The 18616-nt window shown below is 46.9% G+C and overlaps 1 protein-coding gene and 1 pseudogene across 2 annotated transcripts; one reads left to right on the top strand and one right to left on the bottom strand.

The window, feature by feature from the left end:
* Positions 1-18616, top strand: part of LOC147090066 (uncharacterized) — a 66360-nt pseudogene that overhangs the window by 15340 nt on the left and 32404 nt on the right.
* Positions 509-17921, bottom strand: LOC147090068 (uncharacterized). Of its 2 annotated transcripts, none has more exons than XM_085977229.1 (3): positions 17831-17921; positions 16760-16921; positions 509-2443 (listed from the first exon to the last, which is right to left on the bottom strand). In XM_085977229.1, coding segments are annotated over exons 2-3 (903 nt in total). In that variant the 5' UTR covers positions 16762-16921; positions 17831-17921; the 3' UTR covers positions 509-1542. The 2 variants fall into 2 exon arrangements, with proteins under 2 accessions (XP_085833355.1, XP_085833356.1); XM_085977230.1 differs by having other exon boundaries at positions 17826-17911.

Here is an 18616-nt window from a genome sequence, read left to right as displayed (position 1 = left end):
GATCTGGAATGCACTGCCTGAATGGGAGGTGGAAGCAGATTCAATAGTAACTTTCAAAAGGGAATTGGATATATACTAAAAGCAGAAATTTGCAGGGCTGTGGGGAAAGAGCAGGGCAGTGGGGCTAATTGCATCGCTCTTTCAGAGAGCCGGCACCTGCACGATGGGCCGAAAGGCATCCTACTGTGCTCTATGATTCTATAACATCAGCTTCTCTCTGCTCACTAGTACTGAGAGAACAGGGAATAATCTTTAAATCCAGCCCAGTTATTGGGAGCTCTTAACATTAACAAGGCCCAGTTGCCTGAATTAACATGGTTCAGTCCTGGATGTGATTAAAGGCATCGGAAACAGTGGAATCGACCCACCGCAGTCACAATGTGGACACTCTGGTGTGTCAGTGGGTGGGATACACCAGGGAATCCCTTTCCACACACTGAGGTTGACTCTAATGATCGGGAGTCCCAGGGTTTCGGATACCAGATAATCAAGCTCACAACAACACAAATTGTCTCTCCAGTCTTTATTAAGATGCTGCATAACACAGATCGGGTGATAATTCCCTCAATCTGGAGAATAGAAGTACAGTGGATTCACGCGCGATCTTCTCGAGTCTGTTCCAACTGACAATGGCTTAAGTGGCCTGTTTTTATACACAAGCTTGGTTACCGCTCAGGAAATGGGATTGTTTGGACCCGTCTGTTGACCGCCTCCTGAACTCCTGCTAATTCAGGGAAATTAGTCCATCTGTGACCAGACTATAACCACAAGCCCGTCTGGTTATCACACCTATACGGTCCGTGAGGTTATTATCAGATTCACACCCAGACGTTGTGCCTTTACTTGTCTGGCACTTCATCCCATAACACGGGTACAGGGGCTCAGTAATGTTTCATTCATCAGAAAAAGACAAAGTACAACAACATACTGGTCAGCTTAACAGAATCTCATCATATTTATGGGGCTATAAATATAAAAGTCACTAATAAATCCAGGAGGGAATTCAGGAGAAACTTCTTTACCCAGAGAGTGATGAGAATGGGGAACTCACTTCCACAGGGAGTAGTTGAGGCCAATGGCATAGATGTATTTAAGGAGAAGCCAGATAAACATAGGAGGATATGTCGGAGGAGGCTCGCGTGGAGCATAAACCCCGGCATGGACCAGTTGGGCCGAATGGCCTGTTTCTGTGCTGTACATTCGATGTAATAACATGAACAGTCCACCGGCGCGCTCGAGGCCTTCCGTGACCGGTGGGTACCAGAGGGACTGGCGTGCATCATCACCACCGAAAATAGAATTTTAATTTCATTTAAGTTTCCTTTAAACTTTTTTTGTTATGTTACAGGTTTTATTGGTTGTGATGGTTGACTTTTAATAGGCAATTGCCAGTGATAAGGAGAAAAACAAAAATAACATTAACAGTCAAATCAAGGGAATCATCAGCACAACAGATTGAAAGATTAAACAGCAATACAAGAATTTATAAAACATTCATCCATTCCACGTTAATGTCACCCCAGCTGTCTGCAGGGCCCTGCGTTACAGAACAGTGTGAACTCGCTGGTGTCTCAGCAGGTCATTGGAGCTTTTAAAGCTCTTCCCACAGTCAGAACATGTAAATGCTCTCTCATCAGTGTGAACAAGCTGGTGTGCCAGCAGGTTGGTGGACTGCAAGAATCCCTTCCCCCACACAGAGCAGGTGAACGGCCTCTCCCCAATGTGAACTTGCTGGTGTCTGGTCAGAGCCCTGGAGCTTTTAAAACTCTTCCCACAGTCAGAACATGTAAATGTTCTCTCATCTGTGTGAACAAGCTGGTGTTGCTTCAGGACCCTGGAGTATTTAAAGCTCTTCTGACAGACAGAACATTTAAAGGCTCTCTCATCAGTGTGAACAAGCTGGTGTCTCAGCAAGTTGGATGAAACAGAGAATCCCTTCCCACACACAGAGCAGGGAAATGGCCTCTCCCCAGTGTGAACTTGCTGGTGTCTGGTCAGAACCCCAGAGCATTTAAAGCTCTTCCCACAGTCAGCACATTTAAATGGTTTCTCATCAGCGTGAACAAGCTGGTGTCTCAGCAGGTGGGATGGGTAAACAAATCCCTTCCCACACACGGAGCAGGTGAACAGACTGTCCCCGGGGTGACTGCGCCGATGAACCTCCGACGTAGACGGGGAACTGAATCCATTCCCACCATCCCCACCTTTACCCGGTTTCTCCCCGGTGTGACGGTGCACATGTCTCGCCAGGTCAGGCAATCGGCTGAAGGCGAGTCCACACAGGGAACACGTGTGCGGTTTGTCCACGCTGCGATCGCTGCTCTCTCCTTCCATGTCCAAAGGCCGATAGTATTCAGGTCCTGATGAATCCAGTGACTCTGACAGATCTTGAGGTGATGTTTGGTCTGAGCGTCCTGTCTGTAAATGCTCCACTTCTAAAACCCTGTAAAAGGAGTTTAGAAAGGGGTAAGAGGGAGAATGTTGTCTCATGTCCCCCTTTCCCAGCCCAGGGGCAGTGAAGCTGATTTTCAGTTTCCAGTTGCTGTCCCCAGGTGAGAGCAGCTCAGTCAGCACAGAGCTGGGGCTGGAATCTAGGAGAGGGGCCGCAGGCAGCACAGAGCTGTGGCTGGAATCTGGGAGAGGGGCCGCAGGCAGCACAGAGCTGGGGCTGGAATCTGGGAGAGGGGCCGCAGGCAGCACAGAGCTGGGGCTGGAATCTGGGAGAGGGGCCGCAGGCAGCACAGAGCTGGGGCTGGAATCTGGGAGAGGGGCCGCAGGCAGCACAGAGCTGGGGCTGGAATCTGGGAGAGGGTCCACAGGCAGCACAGAGCTGGGGCTGGAATCTGGGAGAGGGTCCACAGGCAGCGGGCCTGGCAAAGGGGCAATCACTGATTGATTGAATAATAAACAGGGGTAAGGCGACACTAACCTCACATCAGATATATCTATAGCTTAAGTAGACAGATTTTAAGCCAAACAATGGGACCGATGGCTGCAATTCCTGTGCCATGCGGGAACTCCGGGATGCTTCATGTGTCCTGGTGAACCATGTGTGCAGGAAGTGCTTCCCGTGGCTGGAACTCAAGCTCAGGGTCTCTGAGCTTGGGGAGCTGCTGGAGTCACTGCAGGGCAGACGGGAGGCTGAGAGTTTCCTGGAGCGCACGTTCCAGGAGGTGGTCAACCCTCAGCCACAGAGAGTTTGTGGGAATTGGGATGGCAGGAATGACGTATGAGGAGAGATTGGGTCGATTGGGCTTATACTCGCTGGAGTTTAGAAGAATGAGAGGGGATCTCATTGAAACTTATAAAATTCTAACAGGACTAGACAGACTAGATGCAGGAAGGATGTTCCCGATGGTCGGGGAGTCCAGAAGCACATTCTCCCTGTGTTTGCGTGGGTTTCCTCCGGGTGCTCCGGTTTCCTCCCACAGTCCAAAGATGTGCGGGTTAGGTTGATTGGCTATGATAAATTGACCCTTAGTGTTAGGGGGATTAAATACGTGGGGTTACGGGGATAGGGTGGGATATGTGTTGGTGTAGGGGTTACGGGGATCGGGTGGGATATGTGTCGGTGCAGGCTCGATGGGCCGAAATGGCCTCTATCTGCACTGTGGGGTTTCTGTGAACTGTGAACTGTGAACCAGGGGTCACAGTCTAAGGATAAGGGGTAAGCCATTTTGGGCAGGGATGAGGAGGAATTTCTTCACCCAGAGAGTGGTGAACCTGCGGAATTCTCTGCCACAGAGGGTGGTGGAGGCCAGTTCATTATATTTAAGAAGGAGTTAGATATATTTCTTAAGGCTAAAGGGATCAAGGGATATGGAGAGAAGGCAGGGACAGGGTACTGAGTTTGGATGATCAGCCATGATCTCATTGAATGGCGGAGCAGGCTCGAGGGGCTGAATGGCCTATTCCTGCTCCTATCTTCTATGTTTCTATGTAATTGTAACTGGGTGGCCGCCCAGCAGGGTTTGAGGAGGCAAGGCAGTGCAGGAATCCCCCGGGAGTGCGGCGCTCTCAAACCGGTTTTCAGTGCTGAATCCCGGTGAGGGTGATGACACCTCGGGGGGAGTGCAGTCTGGAGTGCATCCACTGCACTGTGGGGCAAGGCCAATTTCAGTGGGGTGAGAATGGATCTGGCCCGGGTAAATTGGAATCAAAGATTGGCAGGAGAAACTGTAGAGGAACAATGGGCTGCCTTTAAAGAGGAAATAATTCGGGTACAGTCGAGGTACATTCCCACTAAGGGGAAATGTAGGGCAACTAAATTCAGAGCTCCCTGGATGACGAAAGAGATAGAGAGTAAGATGAAGCAGAAAAAGAGCGCGTATGACAGATGTCAGGTCAAGCATACATCTGAGAATCAGGCTAAATATAGAAAGCTCAGAGGAGAAGTGAAAAAGAAAATACGAGGGGCAAAGAGAGGGTATGAGAATAGAATGGCAGCTAAAATAAAAGGTAATCCAAAAGTCTTCTATAGGCATATAAATAGTAAACGGGTAGTAAGAGGAGGGGTGGGGCCGATTAGGGACCAAAAAGGAGACCTACACACGGAGGCAGAGGACATGGCTGAGGTACTAAATCAGTACTTTGCATCTGTCTTCACCAAGGAAGAAGATGCTGCCATAGACATAGTGAAGGAGGAGGTAGACGAGATACTGGATGGGATAAAATTGATAAAGACATGGTACTAGAAAGGCTGGCTGTACTTAAAGTAGATAAGTCACCAGGACCGGATGGGAAGCATCCTAGTATGCTGAGGGAAGTGAAGGAAGAAATTGCGGAGGTACTGGCCATAACCTTCCAAATCCTCATTAGAAACTGGGGTGGTGCCAGAGGACTGGAGAATTGCAAATGTTACACCCTTGTTCAAACCCAGCAACCACGGGCCAGTCAGTTTGACCTCGGTAGTGGGGAAGCTTTTAGAAACAAAAATCAGGGACAAAATTAACAGTGTGGATTAATTAAGGAAAGCCAGCACGGATTTGTTAAAGGCAAATCGCGTTTAACCAACTGATATGAAGAGTAGATTGCCTTTCAAAAGCTAGGCTTTATTAACCTTAAAAAACCAGCAGCACATCTTAAGCTCCCAGTCTCAGCCAGACTGTGGAGAACTGAATTTAAGATGGCCACCACAGGTCACATGACATCAACTACCAATAAGTTTACAGCATATATCTCAAGGCAGGAAAACAGGCAACCAATTACAATGCTTCTTATAAAACAAGAATAATCACCACATTGACCCCTCCTTTTAAAATATACTTCAACCTAGGTAGCCTTTACAATTTACAATTAGTTATTTATGACTAAAACAATACATGTATAATATTTCAACAATTTTAAAATTTTACTATCAAATTATTTTAAAAGTCCATTTTTAATCGGTCAACTGGATATCTTGTTCGTGTCGACCTTCTTAGCCTTGGTGAAGTTCTTTGCCCTCCCACACCAGGAGACACGGAAATATCTTCTGCAGGGAGGCTATCAATATCCCGATTATCAACGGTTTCCGGATTGGAAGTCCCATTAGAAGGTAAACTGGGAGGGTCATGAACATCCATCGGGGGCAGACTAAGAGAATTGTAAGTGTCTGCAATAGGATTGGAAACATTCGTAGTATCTGTGACGACATCAACATTATCTGAATTATGGCTATTGTTAATGTCCTCAGAAGAGGGCTGGCCACCACAAGGAGCTAAGTCTTTAACTGAAACCGTGCTTTCTTTCCCATCTTGGAATCGAATGTGAGCATATTGGGAATTTGCCTCCAATAGCTCCACCTCCTCCACTAAAGGATCATACTCTGACAGTCTAACATGGCGTCGGAGCAGCACAGGTCCCTGCATAGTAAGCCATGAAGGTACCGAATATCCCGTAGTGGATCTCCACGGATAGTTGAAGAGCCTTTCATGGGGAGTCACATTAGTAGCCGTTGAAAGCAATGATCTAATGGAATGCAGGGCATCAGGCAATACCATTTCCCACTGTGTATTCTTAAGGTTCCGGGATGTCAAAGCCAACATAACTGCCTTCCAGATCACCCCATTGTATTGTTCACACTGTCCATTACCCTGGGGATTATACGGGGTAGTTCTGCTGGTAGAAATTCCCCGACTCTGGAGGTATTCCTTCAACTGGGAAGACATACAAGAACTTCCTTGATCCAAATGGATATACGCAGGCATCCCAAAGATGACAAAAAGTTGAGTCAGGCATTTGATAACTGTAGCAGCTGATACATCTGCACAAGGAAAAGCAAAAGGGAACCTTGAAAACTCATCCACCACAGTAAATATATATCGATTCTGAGTTGTTGAAGGAAGAGGCCCCTTAAAATCAACGCTCAGACGTTCAAAGGGAGAAGTAGCCTTTATAAGATGAGCTCGTTGAGGCTTAAAGAAATTAGGTTTACACCGAGCACAGACAGAGCATGACGAAGTCATCCGCTTGACGTCTTCAACTGAAAAGGGCAAATTCTTACTGCGTACGAAGTGTATCATCCTCGTAACACCAGGATGGCACAAAGCATTATGAAGATTAATAAGCGTATCTCTGTGAATCACAGAACAATAAGCCCTCGACAGCGCATCAGCGGCAACGTTATCCTTCCCCGGACGATAAACTATATCGAAATGGTACCATGCCAACTCAATCCTCCACCTCATTATTTTATCATTCTTAATCTTTCCAAAATGTTTGACATCAAACATGAAGGACACAGATTTTTGGTCAGTTACTAACGTAAAATGTCGCCCAGATAAATAATATCTCCATTTACGCAGTGCTTCTACTATTGCGTACGCCTCTTTCTCTATTGATGAATGTCTCTTCTCACTATTGTTCAGAGTACGTGAGAAAAAGGCCACAGGTCTTCCATTTTGGTTCAGAGTAGTCCCAATTGCAAAATTGGAAGCGTCCGTCTCAATCACAAAGGGAACCTGCTCATCAATAGAATGCACAACTGCTCCAAGGATATCCTTTTTAAGATTATCAAAACACATCCTGGCCTCCCATGATAGAGGATATGTCGTAACCCGAATAAGGGGCCGGATCTTCTGCGAGAAGTTTGCAATCCAATTAGAATAATAAGAAAACAGTCCAACAACTCGTTGCAAAGCCTTAGAATTAGTAGGACAAGGTAAATCAATCAGTGGTCGCAGCCATTCTGGATCTGGTTTAATCTTTTTCCCCCCGAGATAATATACCCCAGTAAATTTACCTCGGTGGTCGAAAAGATACACTTCTTTTTATTGAAAGTTAAGCCAACTTTTTCCGCAGCTCAAAGGAATCTTTCTAAATTAAAATCATGCTCCACCCTTGATTTGCCACACACCGTGATGTCATCTAAATATGAAAAGGTGTCAGAGAGAGAGTTATCACTTATAAAAGCATCCATTGCCCGTTGGAAACAGGCAACACCGTTAGTAACACCAAATGGTACTCGGCAAAACTGATACAGCTTTCCGCCAGCCTCAAATGCCGTATATGGTTGGTCCCTCTTAGCGATAGGAACCTGATGATAAGCACTCTTTAGGTCAATAGTGCTAAAAACCTTATATTGAGATACTTTATTGATAAGCTCATCAATCTTAGGCAGGGGGTACGCATCTAATTCAGTATACCTGTTAATAGTTTGAGAGTAGTCTATCACCATTCGCTTCTTATGTCTCTCATTAGTGGTGACAACTACGTGTGCCCGCCAGGGCGAAAAACTAGGTTCAATGATTCCTTCCGATAAAAGACGTTGAACTTCAGAATTAATAAATTCTTTATCCTGACTGCTATACCTTCTTGACTTGGTAGCAATTGGCTTACAGTCTGGCATCAACTTGGAAAAAAGTGATAATGGAGAAATGGATAAAGAAGTTAATCCACAAATAGACAAAGGTGGCTTAGTTCCTCCAAAAGAAAGACTGAGAGACTCATGTAATTGAAGCACATCATGACCAATCAAAATATCCGCACGGAGATTAGGCAGAACAGATAGGCGTATATCAGTATACGTATTACCTAGGAAAATTAATTTCACAAGGCAACAACCAGCTACTTGTGAGGTGAGAGTCGTCTGAGCCATACACCCCTGATAGGTAACAGGCGAAATTTTCAAACGCTTCTCCCTCACAAACTGAAGACTTATAAAGCTCTCAGTACTGCCCGTATCTATAAGGGCCTTCACTTCCAACCCATTAACTTGGGCCATAACTATAGCTTTGTTTAGGCCATGGGCAAAGGCGGCAGAAACTGATGCAATAAACGCCCTATCTAAAGGCTGAATGGTCACAGAGGAGGCAACCGATTTGCAAACACGTGCGTAATGACCTCCCTTGCCGCATTTACTACACACAGCCTCCCGGGCAGGGCACTTCAGACGGGGGTGACGGGCGTTCCCGCAAAAATAACACTTCTGAATCCTAGAGGCAACAGCTGCCGAAGTAGAAACTGTTTCGTAATCTGGTAAACCACTCTTATTAAGTCCACATAATTCCTTTTCATCCGGAACTGCCGAAACCAGGGTCGCAGGCCGATCAAAAAGAGCATAAGAATCCGAACTTCTCCGAGCCAAATCCAATGTAGAGGCTTGCTCAAAAGCACTCTTAAGATCCAAGGTCTTATTTTCTAATAACCGCTGACGAATTGATCTAGTCAGTAATCCATTAATAAATGCATCCCGTACCGACTCTTCCTTATATTCTTCTGCAGACACGGCCTTATAATTACAGTTAGCACCAAGGCGCCGGAGTGCCTGTAAATAAGCATCCAAGGATTCTCCCGCCTGCTGCCTACGGGCAGATAAAAGGTGATGTGCAAATACCTCATTTTTAGGTTTAACAAAATTTTTTTCCAACGTAGCAATAGCCAATTCATAAGTTTCACAGTCCAAAATATACTTGTACACATCCAGAGCAATGTAGTTGATTAGTATATCCAACTTTAGAGATTGCTGATCCAACACACCCAAAAAGTTTTTAAATGTACGATACCAATGTTTCCATTGATCATCCACTCCTGCAGAATTAGGGTCAGCATTAAATCGTTCCGGTTGAAGATATCGTTCCATTATAGCAAAAGGTTAATAAATTGATATGAAGAGTAGATTGCCTTTCAAAAGCTAGGCTTTATTAACCTTAAAAAACCAGCAGCACATCTTAAGCTCCCAGTCTCAGCCAGACTGTGGAGAACTGAATTTAAGATGGCCACCACAGGTCACATGACATCAACTACCAATAAGTTTACAGCATATATCTCAAGGCAGGAAAACAGGCAACCAATTACAATGCTTCTTATAAAACAAGAATAATCACCACACCAACTTGATGGAGTTTTTTGATGAGGTAACAGAGAGGGTTGATGAGGGCAACGCGGTTGACGTGGTGTGTATGGATTTCCAAAAGGCGTTCGACAAAGTGCCACATAATAGGCTTACCAGCAAAGTTGAAGCCCATGGAATAAAAGGGACAGTGGCTGCATGGATAGGGAATTGGCTAAGTGACAGGAAACAGTGAGTAGTGGTGAATGGTTGTTTCTAGGACTGGAGGAAGGTATACGGTGGTGTTCCCCAGGGATCAGTTCTAGGACCACTGCTTTTCTTGATCTATATTAAAGACTTGGATGTGGGTGTACAAGGCACAATTTCAAAATTTGCAGATGACACAGAACTTGGAAGTATAGTGAACAGTGGGGAAGATAGTGATAGACTTCAAGTGGACATAGACAGGCTGGTGGAATGGACGGACACGTGACAGATTAAAATGTGAAGTGATACATTTTGGTAGAAAGAATGAGGAGAGGAAATCTAAACTAAAGGGTACAATCCTAAAGTGGGTGCATGAACAGAGAGACCCGGGGGTATGTGTGCACAAATCATTGAAGGTGGCAGGTTGAGAAAGCAGTTAAAAAAGCTTACGGGAACCTGGGCTTCATGAATAGAGGTATAGAGTACAAAAGCGTGAAATTATGATGAACCTGTATAAAACACTAGTTCGGCCTCAACTGGAGTATTGTGTCCAATTCTGGGCACTGCACTTTAGGAAGGATGTGAAGGCCTTAGAGAGGGTGCAGAAAAGATTTACGAGAATGATTCCAGGGATGAGGGACTTCAGTTACATTGATAGACTGGAGAAGCTGGGGTTGTTCTCCTTAGAGCAGAGAAGATTGAGAGGAGATTTGATCGAGGTGTTCAAAATCAAGAGGGGTCTGGACAGAGTAGATAGAGAGAAACTCTTCCAATTGGCAGAGGGGTCGAGAACCAGAGGACACAGATTTAAGGTGATTGACAAAAGAACCAAAGGCGACATGAGGAAAAACTTTTTTATGCAGTGAGTGGTTAGGATCTGGAATGCACTGCCTGAAAGGGTGGTGGAGGCAGATTCAATCACCGCTTTCAAAAGGGAATTGGATAAGTACCTGAAAGAGAAATATTGCAGGACTTCAGATTCCTGGGGCATTGGGACCAGTTCTGGGGCAGGAGGGACCTGTCCAAGGTGGACGGGTTGCACCTTACCAGAACTGGGACCAATGTCCTCATGGGACGGTTAACTAGTGCTGTGGGGGAGGGTTTAAATTAATTAGACAGGGGAATGGGCACCAGGATGAAACATTAGAGAGAGGAGAAACAAGGTGAAGAGAGGACTGGGAGAGACAAGTAGCACTAGAGGGACAGAATTGCTGGTCATCTTCCAAAATTCGATAGACTCTGGAACAGTTCCCATGGATTGGAGGGTAGCTAATGTTACCCCACTATTCAAAAAAGGTGGTAGAGAGAAAATGGGGAATTATAGACCGGTAAGCCTGACATCGGTAGTGGGGAAAATGCTAGAGTCCATTATAAAAGATGTAATAGCAGAGCACTTGGAAAACAGTGACAGGATCGGACAAAGTCAACATGGATTCACAAAAGGTAAATCGTGCTTGACTAATCTACTGGAATTTTTTGAGGATGTAACTGGTAAAATAGATAAGGGAGAACCAGTGGATGTGGTGTATCTGGACTTTCAGAAGGCCTTCGATAAGGTCCCGCATAAGAGATTAGCGTGTAAAGTTAAGGCACATGGGATTGGGGGCAAGGTATTGACTTGGATAGAGAACTGGTGGGCAGACAGAAAGCAAAGAGTTGGAATAAATGGGTCTTTTTCTGAATGGCAGGCAGTGACTAGTGGGGTACCGCAGGGATCGGTCCTTGGACCCCAGCTAATCACAATATTTATTTATGATCTAGACAAGGGAACTAGATGTAATATCTCCAAATTTGCAGACGACACAAAGCTGGGTGGGCGTGTGAGCTGTGAGGAGGATGCCGAGAAACTCCAGGATGATTTGGACATGTTGGGTGATTGGGCAGAAACATGGCAGATGCAATATAACGTGGATAAATGTGAGGTTGTCCACTTTGGTGGCAAAAACAGGAAGGCAGATTATTATCTAAATGGCAATAGATTGGGAGAAGGGGAAGTGCAAAGAGACCTGGGTGTCCTTGTGCACCAGTCGCTGAAAGTAAGCATGCAGGTGCAGCAGGCGGTTAAGGCGACAAATGGTATATTGGCCTTCGTTGCGAGAGGGTTTGAGTACAGGAACAAGGATGTCTTGCTGCAGTTGTACAGGGCCTTGGTGAGACCACATCTTGAGTACTGTGTGCAGTTTTGGTCGCCTTATCTGAGGAAGGATGTTCTTGCCATGGAGGGAGTTCAGCGAAGATTCACCAGGCCGATACCTGGGATGGCAGGAATGACGTATGAGGAGAGATTGGGTTGATTCGGCTTATACTTGCTGGAGTTTAGAAGAATGAGAGGGGATCTCATTGAAACTTATAAAATTCTGACAGGACTAGACAGACTAGATTCAGGAAGGATGTTCCCGATGGTCAGGGAGTCCAGAACCTGGGGACACAGTCTAAGGATAAAGGTTAGGCCATTTAGGACAGAAATGAGGAGGAATTTCTTCACCCAGAGAGTGGTGATCCTGTGGAACTCTCTACCACAGAAGGCAGTGGAGGCCAGTTCATTAAATATATTCAAGAATGAGTTGGATATATTTCTTAAGGCTAAAGGGATCAAGGGGTATGGGGAGAAAGCAGGGACCGGGTACTGAATTTGGATGATCAGCCATGATCGAATTGAATGGCGGAGTGGGCTCGAGGGGCCGAATGGCCTACTCCTGCTCCTATCTTCTATGTTTCTATGTATAGCCTGCTCTCTGGTTTGCTCCAGAATGTGCTGTTCAAAGAAACTATCCCGAAAACATTCTATGAACTCCTCATCTAGGCTACCTTTGCCCATCTGATTTTTCCAGTCTATATGTAGATTAAAATTCCCCATGATTATAGCCATACCTTTCTGACAAGCTCCCATTATTTCTTCCTTTATACTCCATCCTACCGTGTGGTTACTGTGAGGGGGCCTGTACACCACTCCCACAAGTGACTTCTTGCCTTTATCATTTCTCATCTTAACACGCAGGTGCAGCAAGCAATTAGGAAAGCAAATGGTACGTTAGTCTTTATTACAAGAGGATTGGAGTATAAGAGTGAAGAAGTCTTACTGCAATTATATAGGGCCCTGGTGAGACCACACCTGGAGTACTGGGTACAGTTTTGGTCTCCTTACCTAAGGAAGGATATACTTGCCTTAGAGGGAGTGCAACAAAGGTTCACCAGACTGATTCCTGGGATGGGGGGATTGTCCTATGAGGAGAGATTGAGGAGACCAGGCCTATATTCCTATGAATTTTGAAGAATGAGAGGTGATGTCATTGAAACATTTAAAATTCTTACAGGGCTTGACAGGGTAGATGCTGGGAGACTGTTTCCCCTGGCTGGGGAGTCTAGAACCAGGGGTCACAGTCTCAGGATAAGGGGTCGGCCATTTAGCACTGAGATGAGGAGAAATGTCTTCACTCAGAGGGTGGTGAATCTTTGGAATTCTCTGCCCCAGAGGGCTGTGGAGGCTCAGTCATTGAGTATAATCAAGGCTGAGATCGATAGATTTTTGGACTCATGGGGAATCGAGGGATATGAGGATCAGGCGGGAAGGTGGAGATGAGGTAGAAGATCAGCAATGATCTTATTGAATGGCGGAGCAGGCTCGAAGGGCCGAATGGCCTGCTCCTGCTCCTATTTCTTATGTTCTTAAGGAAGCTGTTTGCTATAGCCGGCTGCGCCACGACTAATATACAGAGGATTTCAGTTATGTGGAGAGACTGGAGAAGCTGGGATTGTTCTCCTTGGAGCAGAGAAGGTGCAGCAGAGATTTAATAGAGGTGTTCAAAACACGAAGGGTTTTGATAGAGTAAATAGGAGCATGGGAACAGGAGGAGGCCATTCAGCCCCTCCAGCCTGTTCCGCCATTCAATGAGATCATGGCCGATCTGTGTCTTAACTCCACCCACCTGCCTTGGCTCCATATCCCTTTGCTCCCTTGTCTAGCAAAACTCTATGGCTCTGGGATTTAACATGATTAATTGAGCTGGCATCGACTGCTTTCTGTGGGAGAGGGTTCCACACTTCTACCACCCTTTGTGTGAAGAAGTGTTTCCCAACTTCTCTGCTGAATGGCCTGGCTCTGATTTTAAGGTGATGTCCCCTTGTCCTCGACTCCCCCACCAGCGGAAAACGTTTCTCTCTATCTACTCTACCAATTCCTTTCAAAATCCTCAAAATCTCAATCACTCCTTAACCTTCTAGATTTCAGGGAATACAAGCCTAGTTTATGTAATCTCTCCCTCATAATCTAACCCTTGGAGCCCGGGTAACATTCTGGTGAATCTGTGCTGCACTCCTTCCAAGGCCAGTATATCCTTTCTGAGGTGCGGTGCCCAGAACTGTACACAGTGCTCCAGGGAGTTCCTGGGAGTTAATGTGCGTAGGTCGCTGAAGGTAGCAGGACATATTGAGAGAGTGGTTAACAAAGCATGTGGGATCTTGGGCTTCATAAATATAGGTATTGAGTACAAAAGTAGAGAAGTTATGCTGAACCTTTATAAAGCGCTGGTTAGGCCACAACTGGAGTATTGCGTCCAGTTCTGGTTACCACACTTTAGGAAGGATGTGAAGGCCCTTGAGAGGGTGCAGAGGAGATTTACCAGAATGGTTCTGGGGATGGGGGATCTTAGCTGCAAGGACAGGTTGGAGAAGCTGGATTTGTTTTCATTAGAGCAAAGGAGGTTGAGGGGTGATTTGATAGAGGTGTACAAGATTATGACGGGTTTGGATAGGCTAGACGGGGAAAGGCTGTTCCCACTAGTTGATGGTACAAGGACTAGGGGACACAGAATTAATGTTTTGGGCAAGAGATACAGGGGGGATGTGAGGAAAAACTTTTTTACGCAGCGAGTGGTGATGACCTGGATCTCGGTGCCGATGGAAGATGTGGAAGTGGAGACACTCAATGTTTTCAAGGGGAGACTGGGTAGGCACTTGAGGGAAATAAACTTGCAGGGCTACGGGGATAGAGCGGGGGAGTGGGACTGACTGGATTGCTCTACAGAGAGCTGGCACGGACTGGATGGGCTGAATGGCCTCCTTCTGTGCCGTTATGACTCTCTGGGGTCTAACCAGGGCTTTGTATAGCTGTAGCTTATAAGGAGAAACTGGTTCCAGTGGCAGGAGGGTCGGTGACCAGAGGACACAGATTTAAGGTCATTGACAAAAGAACCAGAGGCGAGGTGAGGAGAATGTTATTGACGCAGCGAGTTGTTGTGATCTGGAATGCGCTGCCTGAAAGGGCGGTGGAAGCAGAGTCAATAATAACGTTCAATGGGGAATTGGATAAACACTTGAAGGGGAAACATTTGCAGGGCTATGGGGACAGAGCAGGGGAGTGGGACTAAATGGAGAGCTCTTTCAAAGAGCCGGCACAGGCACGATGGGCTGAATGGCCTCCTTCTGTGCTGTATGATTCTAGGAGCCACTCCTGGAGCAGAGTGGTGCCCGCAGGGATCGCTTGGCAGGAAATTGGGAGGAGGTGGTTCACACGCAGACAGCACCTGATTTCGAGATGCTGTCCTTTTAAAATTGGCCCTCCACAGGCAAGGAGGGACTCGGTCCCTTTAATGAAAATCACATTGAAAAGGAGAGTCCCTGTCCCTTTAAGAGCCCTCCGCCCACCATTTTCGTAAAGTCTTTGAAATTAATAATAAACTTCATGCAGAAAAAATGTGAGTGTGTGTCTGACTGTATTTTAGTGAGTATCTGTGTCTGTGTGTCTGTCTGACTGTATGTGTGTGTGTCTGTGTAGAATAGCATCATAGAATGATACAGTACAGAAGGAGGCCATTCGGCCCATCGTGCCTGTGCCGGCTCTTTGAAAGAGCGATCCAATTAATCCCACTCCCCCTGCTCTTTCCCCATAGCCCTGTAAATGTTTTCCCTTCAAGTATTTACCTCAATCTCTTTTGAATTATAATATTGAATCTGCTTCCACCGCCCTTTCAGGCAGCGCATTCCAGATCACAACAACTTGGTGTAAAAATCTGTTTCCTCATGGCACCTCTGGCCTTTTGCCAATCGCCTTAAATCTGGTTTCTGTCCCTTCAGCCATTGGAAACGGTTTCTCCTTATTTACTCTCTCAAAATCCATCCTGATTTTGAACAACTCTATTAAATCTCCTCTTAATCTTCTCTGCTCTAAGGAGAACAACCCCAGCTTCTCCCGTCTCTCCACGTAACTCAAGTCCCTCATCCCTGGTCCCATTCTCGTCAATTTCTTCTCCACCCTCTCCAAGGCCTTGACATCCTTCCTAAAGTGTGGTGCCCAGCGGAAGCCTAGCCAGTGTTTTATAAAGGCTTAGCATAACTTCCTTGCTTTTGTACTCTATTCCTCTATTAATAAAGTCAAGGATCCTGTTTGCTTTATTAACAGCCTTCTCAACTTGTCCTGCCACCTTCTAAGATTTGTGTACATACCCCCCGAGGCCTCTCTGTTCCTGCACACTCTTTAAAACTGGACCATTTAGTTTATATTGCCTCTGCTCATTCTTCCTGCCAAAGTGAATCACTTCACACTTCTCGACATTAAATTTAATCTGCCACGTTTCTGCCCATTTCACCAGTCTGGCTACGTCCTCCTGAACTCTGTTACTATCCTCATTGTTTGCTACATTTCTGAGTATCGTGTCATCTGTAAATTTTGAAATTTTGCCCTGGATCCCCAAGTCCAGGTCATTAATATATATCAAAAAAAGCAGTGGTCTGAATCAATGTTCACGTTAAGTTGCGCGGCCACGCAGCGGTCTGGAGGTCCCGCGCAGCCGGCTCACCGCCCTATAAATGGAATAAACACGCATGCGCGGAAATTTGAATGGGCCGTGCAGCCTGTTAAAGGGGACACGCACCTCAAAAAAAGAGGGAACATTGATCCTAATACCGACCCCTGGGGAACATCACTGTTTACCTCCCTCCAGTCTGAAAAGAAACCGTTCACCACTACTCTCTGCTTTCTGTCCCTTGGCAGAAAATTGGGAGGGGGAGAGAGCAAACAGCACCTGATTTCTCACCAAGCACTCACGGGAGCAGAGGATTTGCTCTACTTTAAATGTCAGTCTCTTAAATATACATTATAAAAAGGGAGACGCTGTCCCTTTAAATTCGGTCATCCACGGGGACGCGGTCCCTTTAATGAAAACTTATAGAAAAAGAGAGCGCCTGTCCCTTTAAGAGAACCCCCACCACTCCCATATTCTGTTAAAGTGCTTGAAATTAATAATTAAAAACGCAGAAAATTAATATTAAAAAATTAATTCAGGGAGAAAAAATATTTTTACTCACATTTACTCCACAGGGTTTCTTGTTTCTGTTTCATCAATTTAAAAACGAACTGCTTTTTTATGATCAGCCATGATCGCATTGAATGGCGGAGCAGACTCAAGGGGCCGAATGGCCGACTCCTGCTCCTATCTTCTGTGTTTCTCTGTTTAAAACAAGTATCTTCTGTAAAATAAAATTAGTTTGAGCTGTAAAATGAACATTAAAAATAAACTTTCCCAGGCTCACAGATCCTGACCAGGCCCCTTTACAAAATGGCGGCGGGCCGATCCCAGGCCCCGCCTCCTCCTTCGCCGCGATTGGTTGGAGGACCAAAGCCCCACGGTCGGTCCTCCAGGCTCCGCCTCCCCTCGCTCATTGGTGGAGAGCTCAGTGTCAGTCGGTGCACGCCAGCGACCTCGTGACGTTACAGGGTGGGCGGTTGTGGCAGGCGGGAAATTAAAGTCATTTAAATTAAATCTCCCGTCAGCCTCCTCTGTCCCACTCAGCCGGCACTAGTCCCGCCCCTCGGGCTCCCCGATTGGTTGGAGGACCCGCCGCCGGCTCGCTCCTCCAGCCCCGCCCTGCTCGCTCCCTATTGGTCGGAAGCTCCCGTCAATCAGGCCCTGGGCCAGGGTCCTATCTTCTATGTTTCTATGTACTTTCAGCGATGACTTTTATAAACTGGTTTTACAGGAAATTAGAAGAGGAGGGGAGAGATTTGAAGACACTCGCTCCCTTTGTGACTCTAAAGTGGCAGCTGACTCCACGCATGCGCACCATGGCCCCGCCCTCTCCTGCTCCACAGGCGCCCGGCCCGCACCGCGCATGCTCAGCACCCACCCTGGCCCCTGTCAATCATCCTCCCCCTCTGAACAGGCCCCGCCCCCTCCCTCTACTCCGCATGCGCCGCCGGGCCCCGCTCCCGAAGTTGAGCCGCTACCGCGCCTGCGCAGGGCCTCGCATTCTGGGGAAGGCCCGGGCAACCGCGAGAGTCCGGATCACCGGCGGAAAGTGAGTTTAGTCAGGGTTTTTTATATATAGCGGAGAGAAGCGCGGGCGGGGAGATAACTAAACAGAAAACACAAACCGCACCGTCCCAGCGCCCTCCCGGCACCGAGCGGAGCGGATTGAGTGGCCGCAGCCCCTTGTCTTCTGCAGGGAGCCGGACTGGGGCACGTCATCAACTCTACGGCGGTGACTGACGGGAGCTCCGACCAATAGGGAGAGAGCGGGCGGAGCTTGGAGGACTGAGGTGGCGGCGGGTCCTCCAACCAATCGGGGCGTCCGAGGGGTGGGACTTCCGCCGCCTGCTTCTCCCGCTGCTGAGACAAGTGGAATGCAGCAGAGGGCGCTCTTGTGAGTTTGGGGCTCAGGCCTGTTAGTGGAGCAGTGCAGAGGGAACTTTACTCTGCACTGGGCTTTACTCCCTCAGCACTGCACTGGAGGGGCAGCACAGAGTTTTAGACTCCAATCTCTGGAGTGGGACTTCAACCCACAACCTTCTGACTCAGAGGAGAGAGTGCTACTGCCTGAGACTCTGTATCTAACCCGTGCTGTACCTGCCCTGGGAGTGTTTGATGGGACAGTGTAGAGGGAGCTTTACTCTGTATCTAACCCGTGCTGTACCTGCCCTGGGAGTGTTTGATGGGACAGTGTAGAGGGAGATTTACTCTGTATCTATCCCCGTGCTGTACCTGCCCTGGGAGTGTTTGATGGGACAGTGTAGAGGGAGCTTTACTCTGTATCTAACCCGTGCTGTACCTGTCCTGGGAGTGTTTGATGGGACAGTGTAGAGGGAGCTTTACTCTGTATCTAACCCATGCTGTACCTGCCCTGGGAGTGTTTGATGGGACAGTGTAGAGGGAGCTTTACTCTGTA

This window comes from Somniosus microcephalus, unplaced genomic scaffold (assembly GCF_052327205.1).
Source record: "Somniosus microcephalus isolate GS21.2 unplaced genomic scaffold, FLI_Smic_1.0 unresolved_chr4, whole genome shotgun sequence".
NCBI classification, from domain to species: Eukaryota; Metazoa; Chordata; class Chondrichthyes; order Squaliformes; family Somniosidae; genus Somniosus; species Somniosus microcephalus.
The sequence above is the reverse complement of the archived record's forward strand: the minus strand, read 5'-3'. Positions and strand labels throughout refer to the sequence as shown.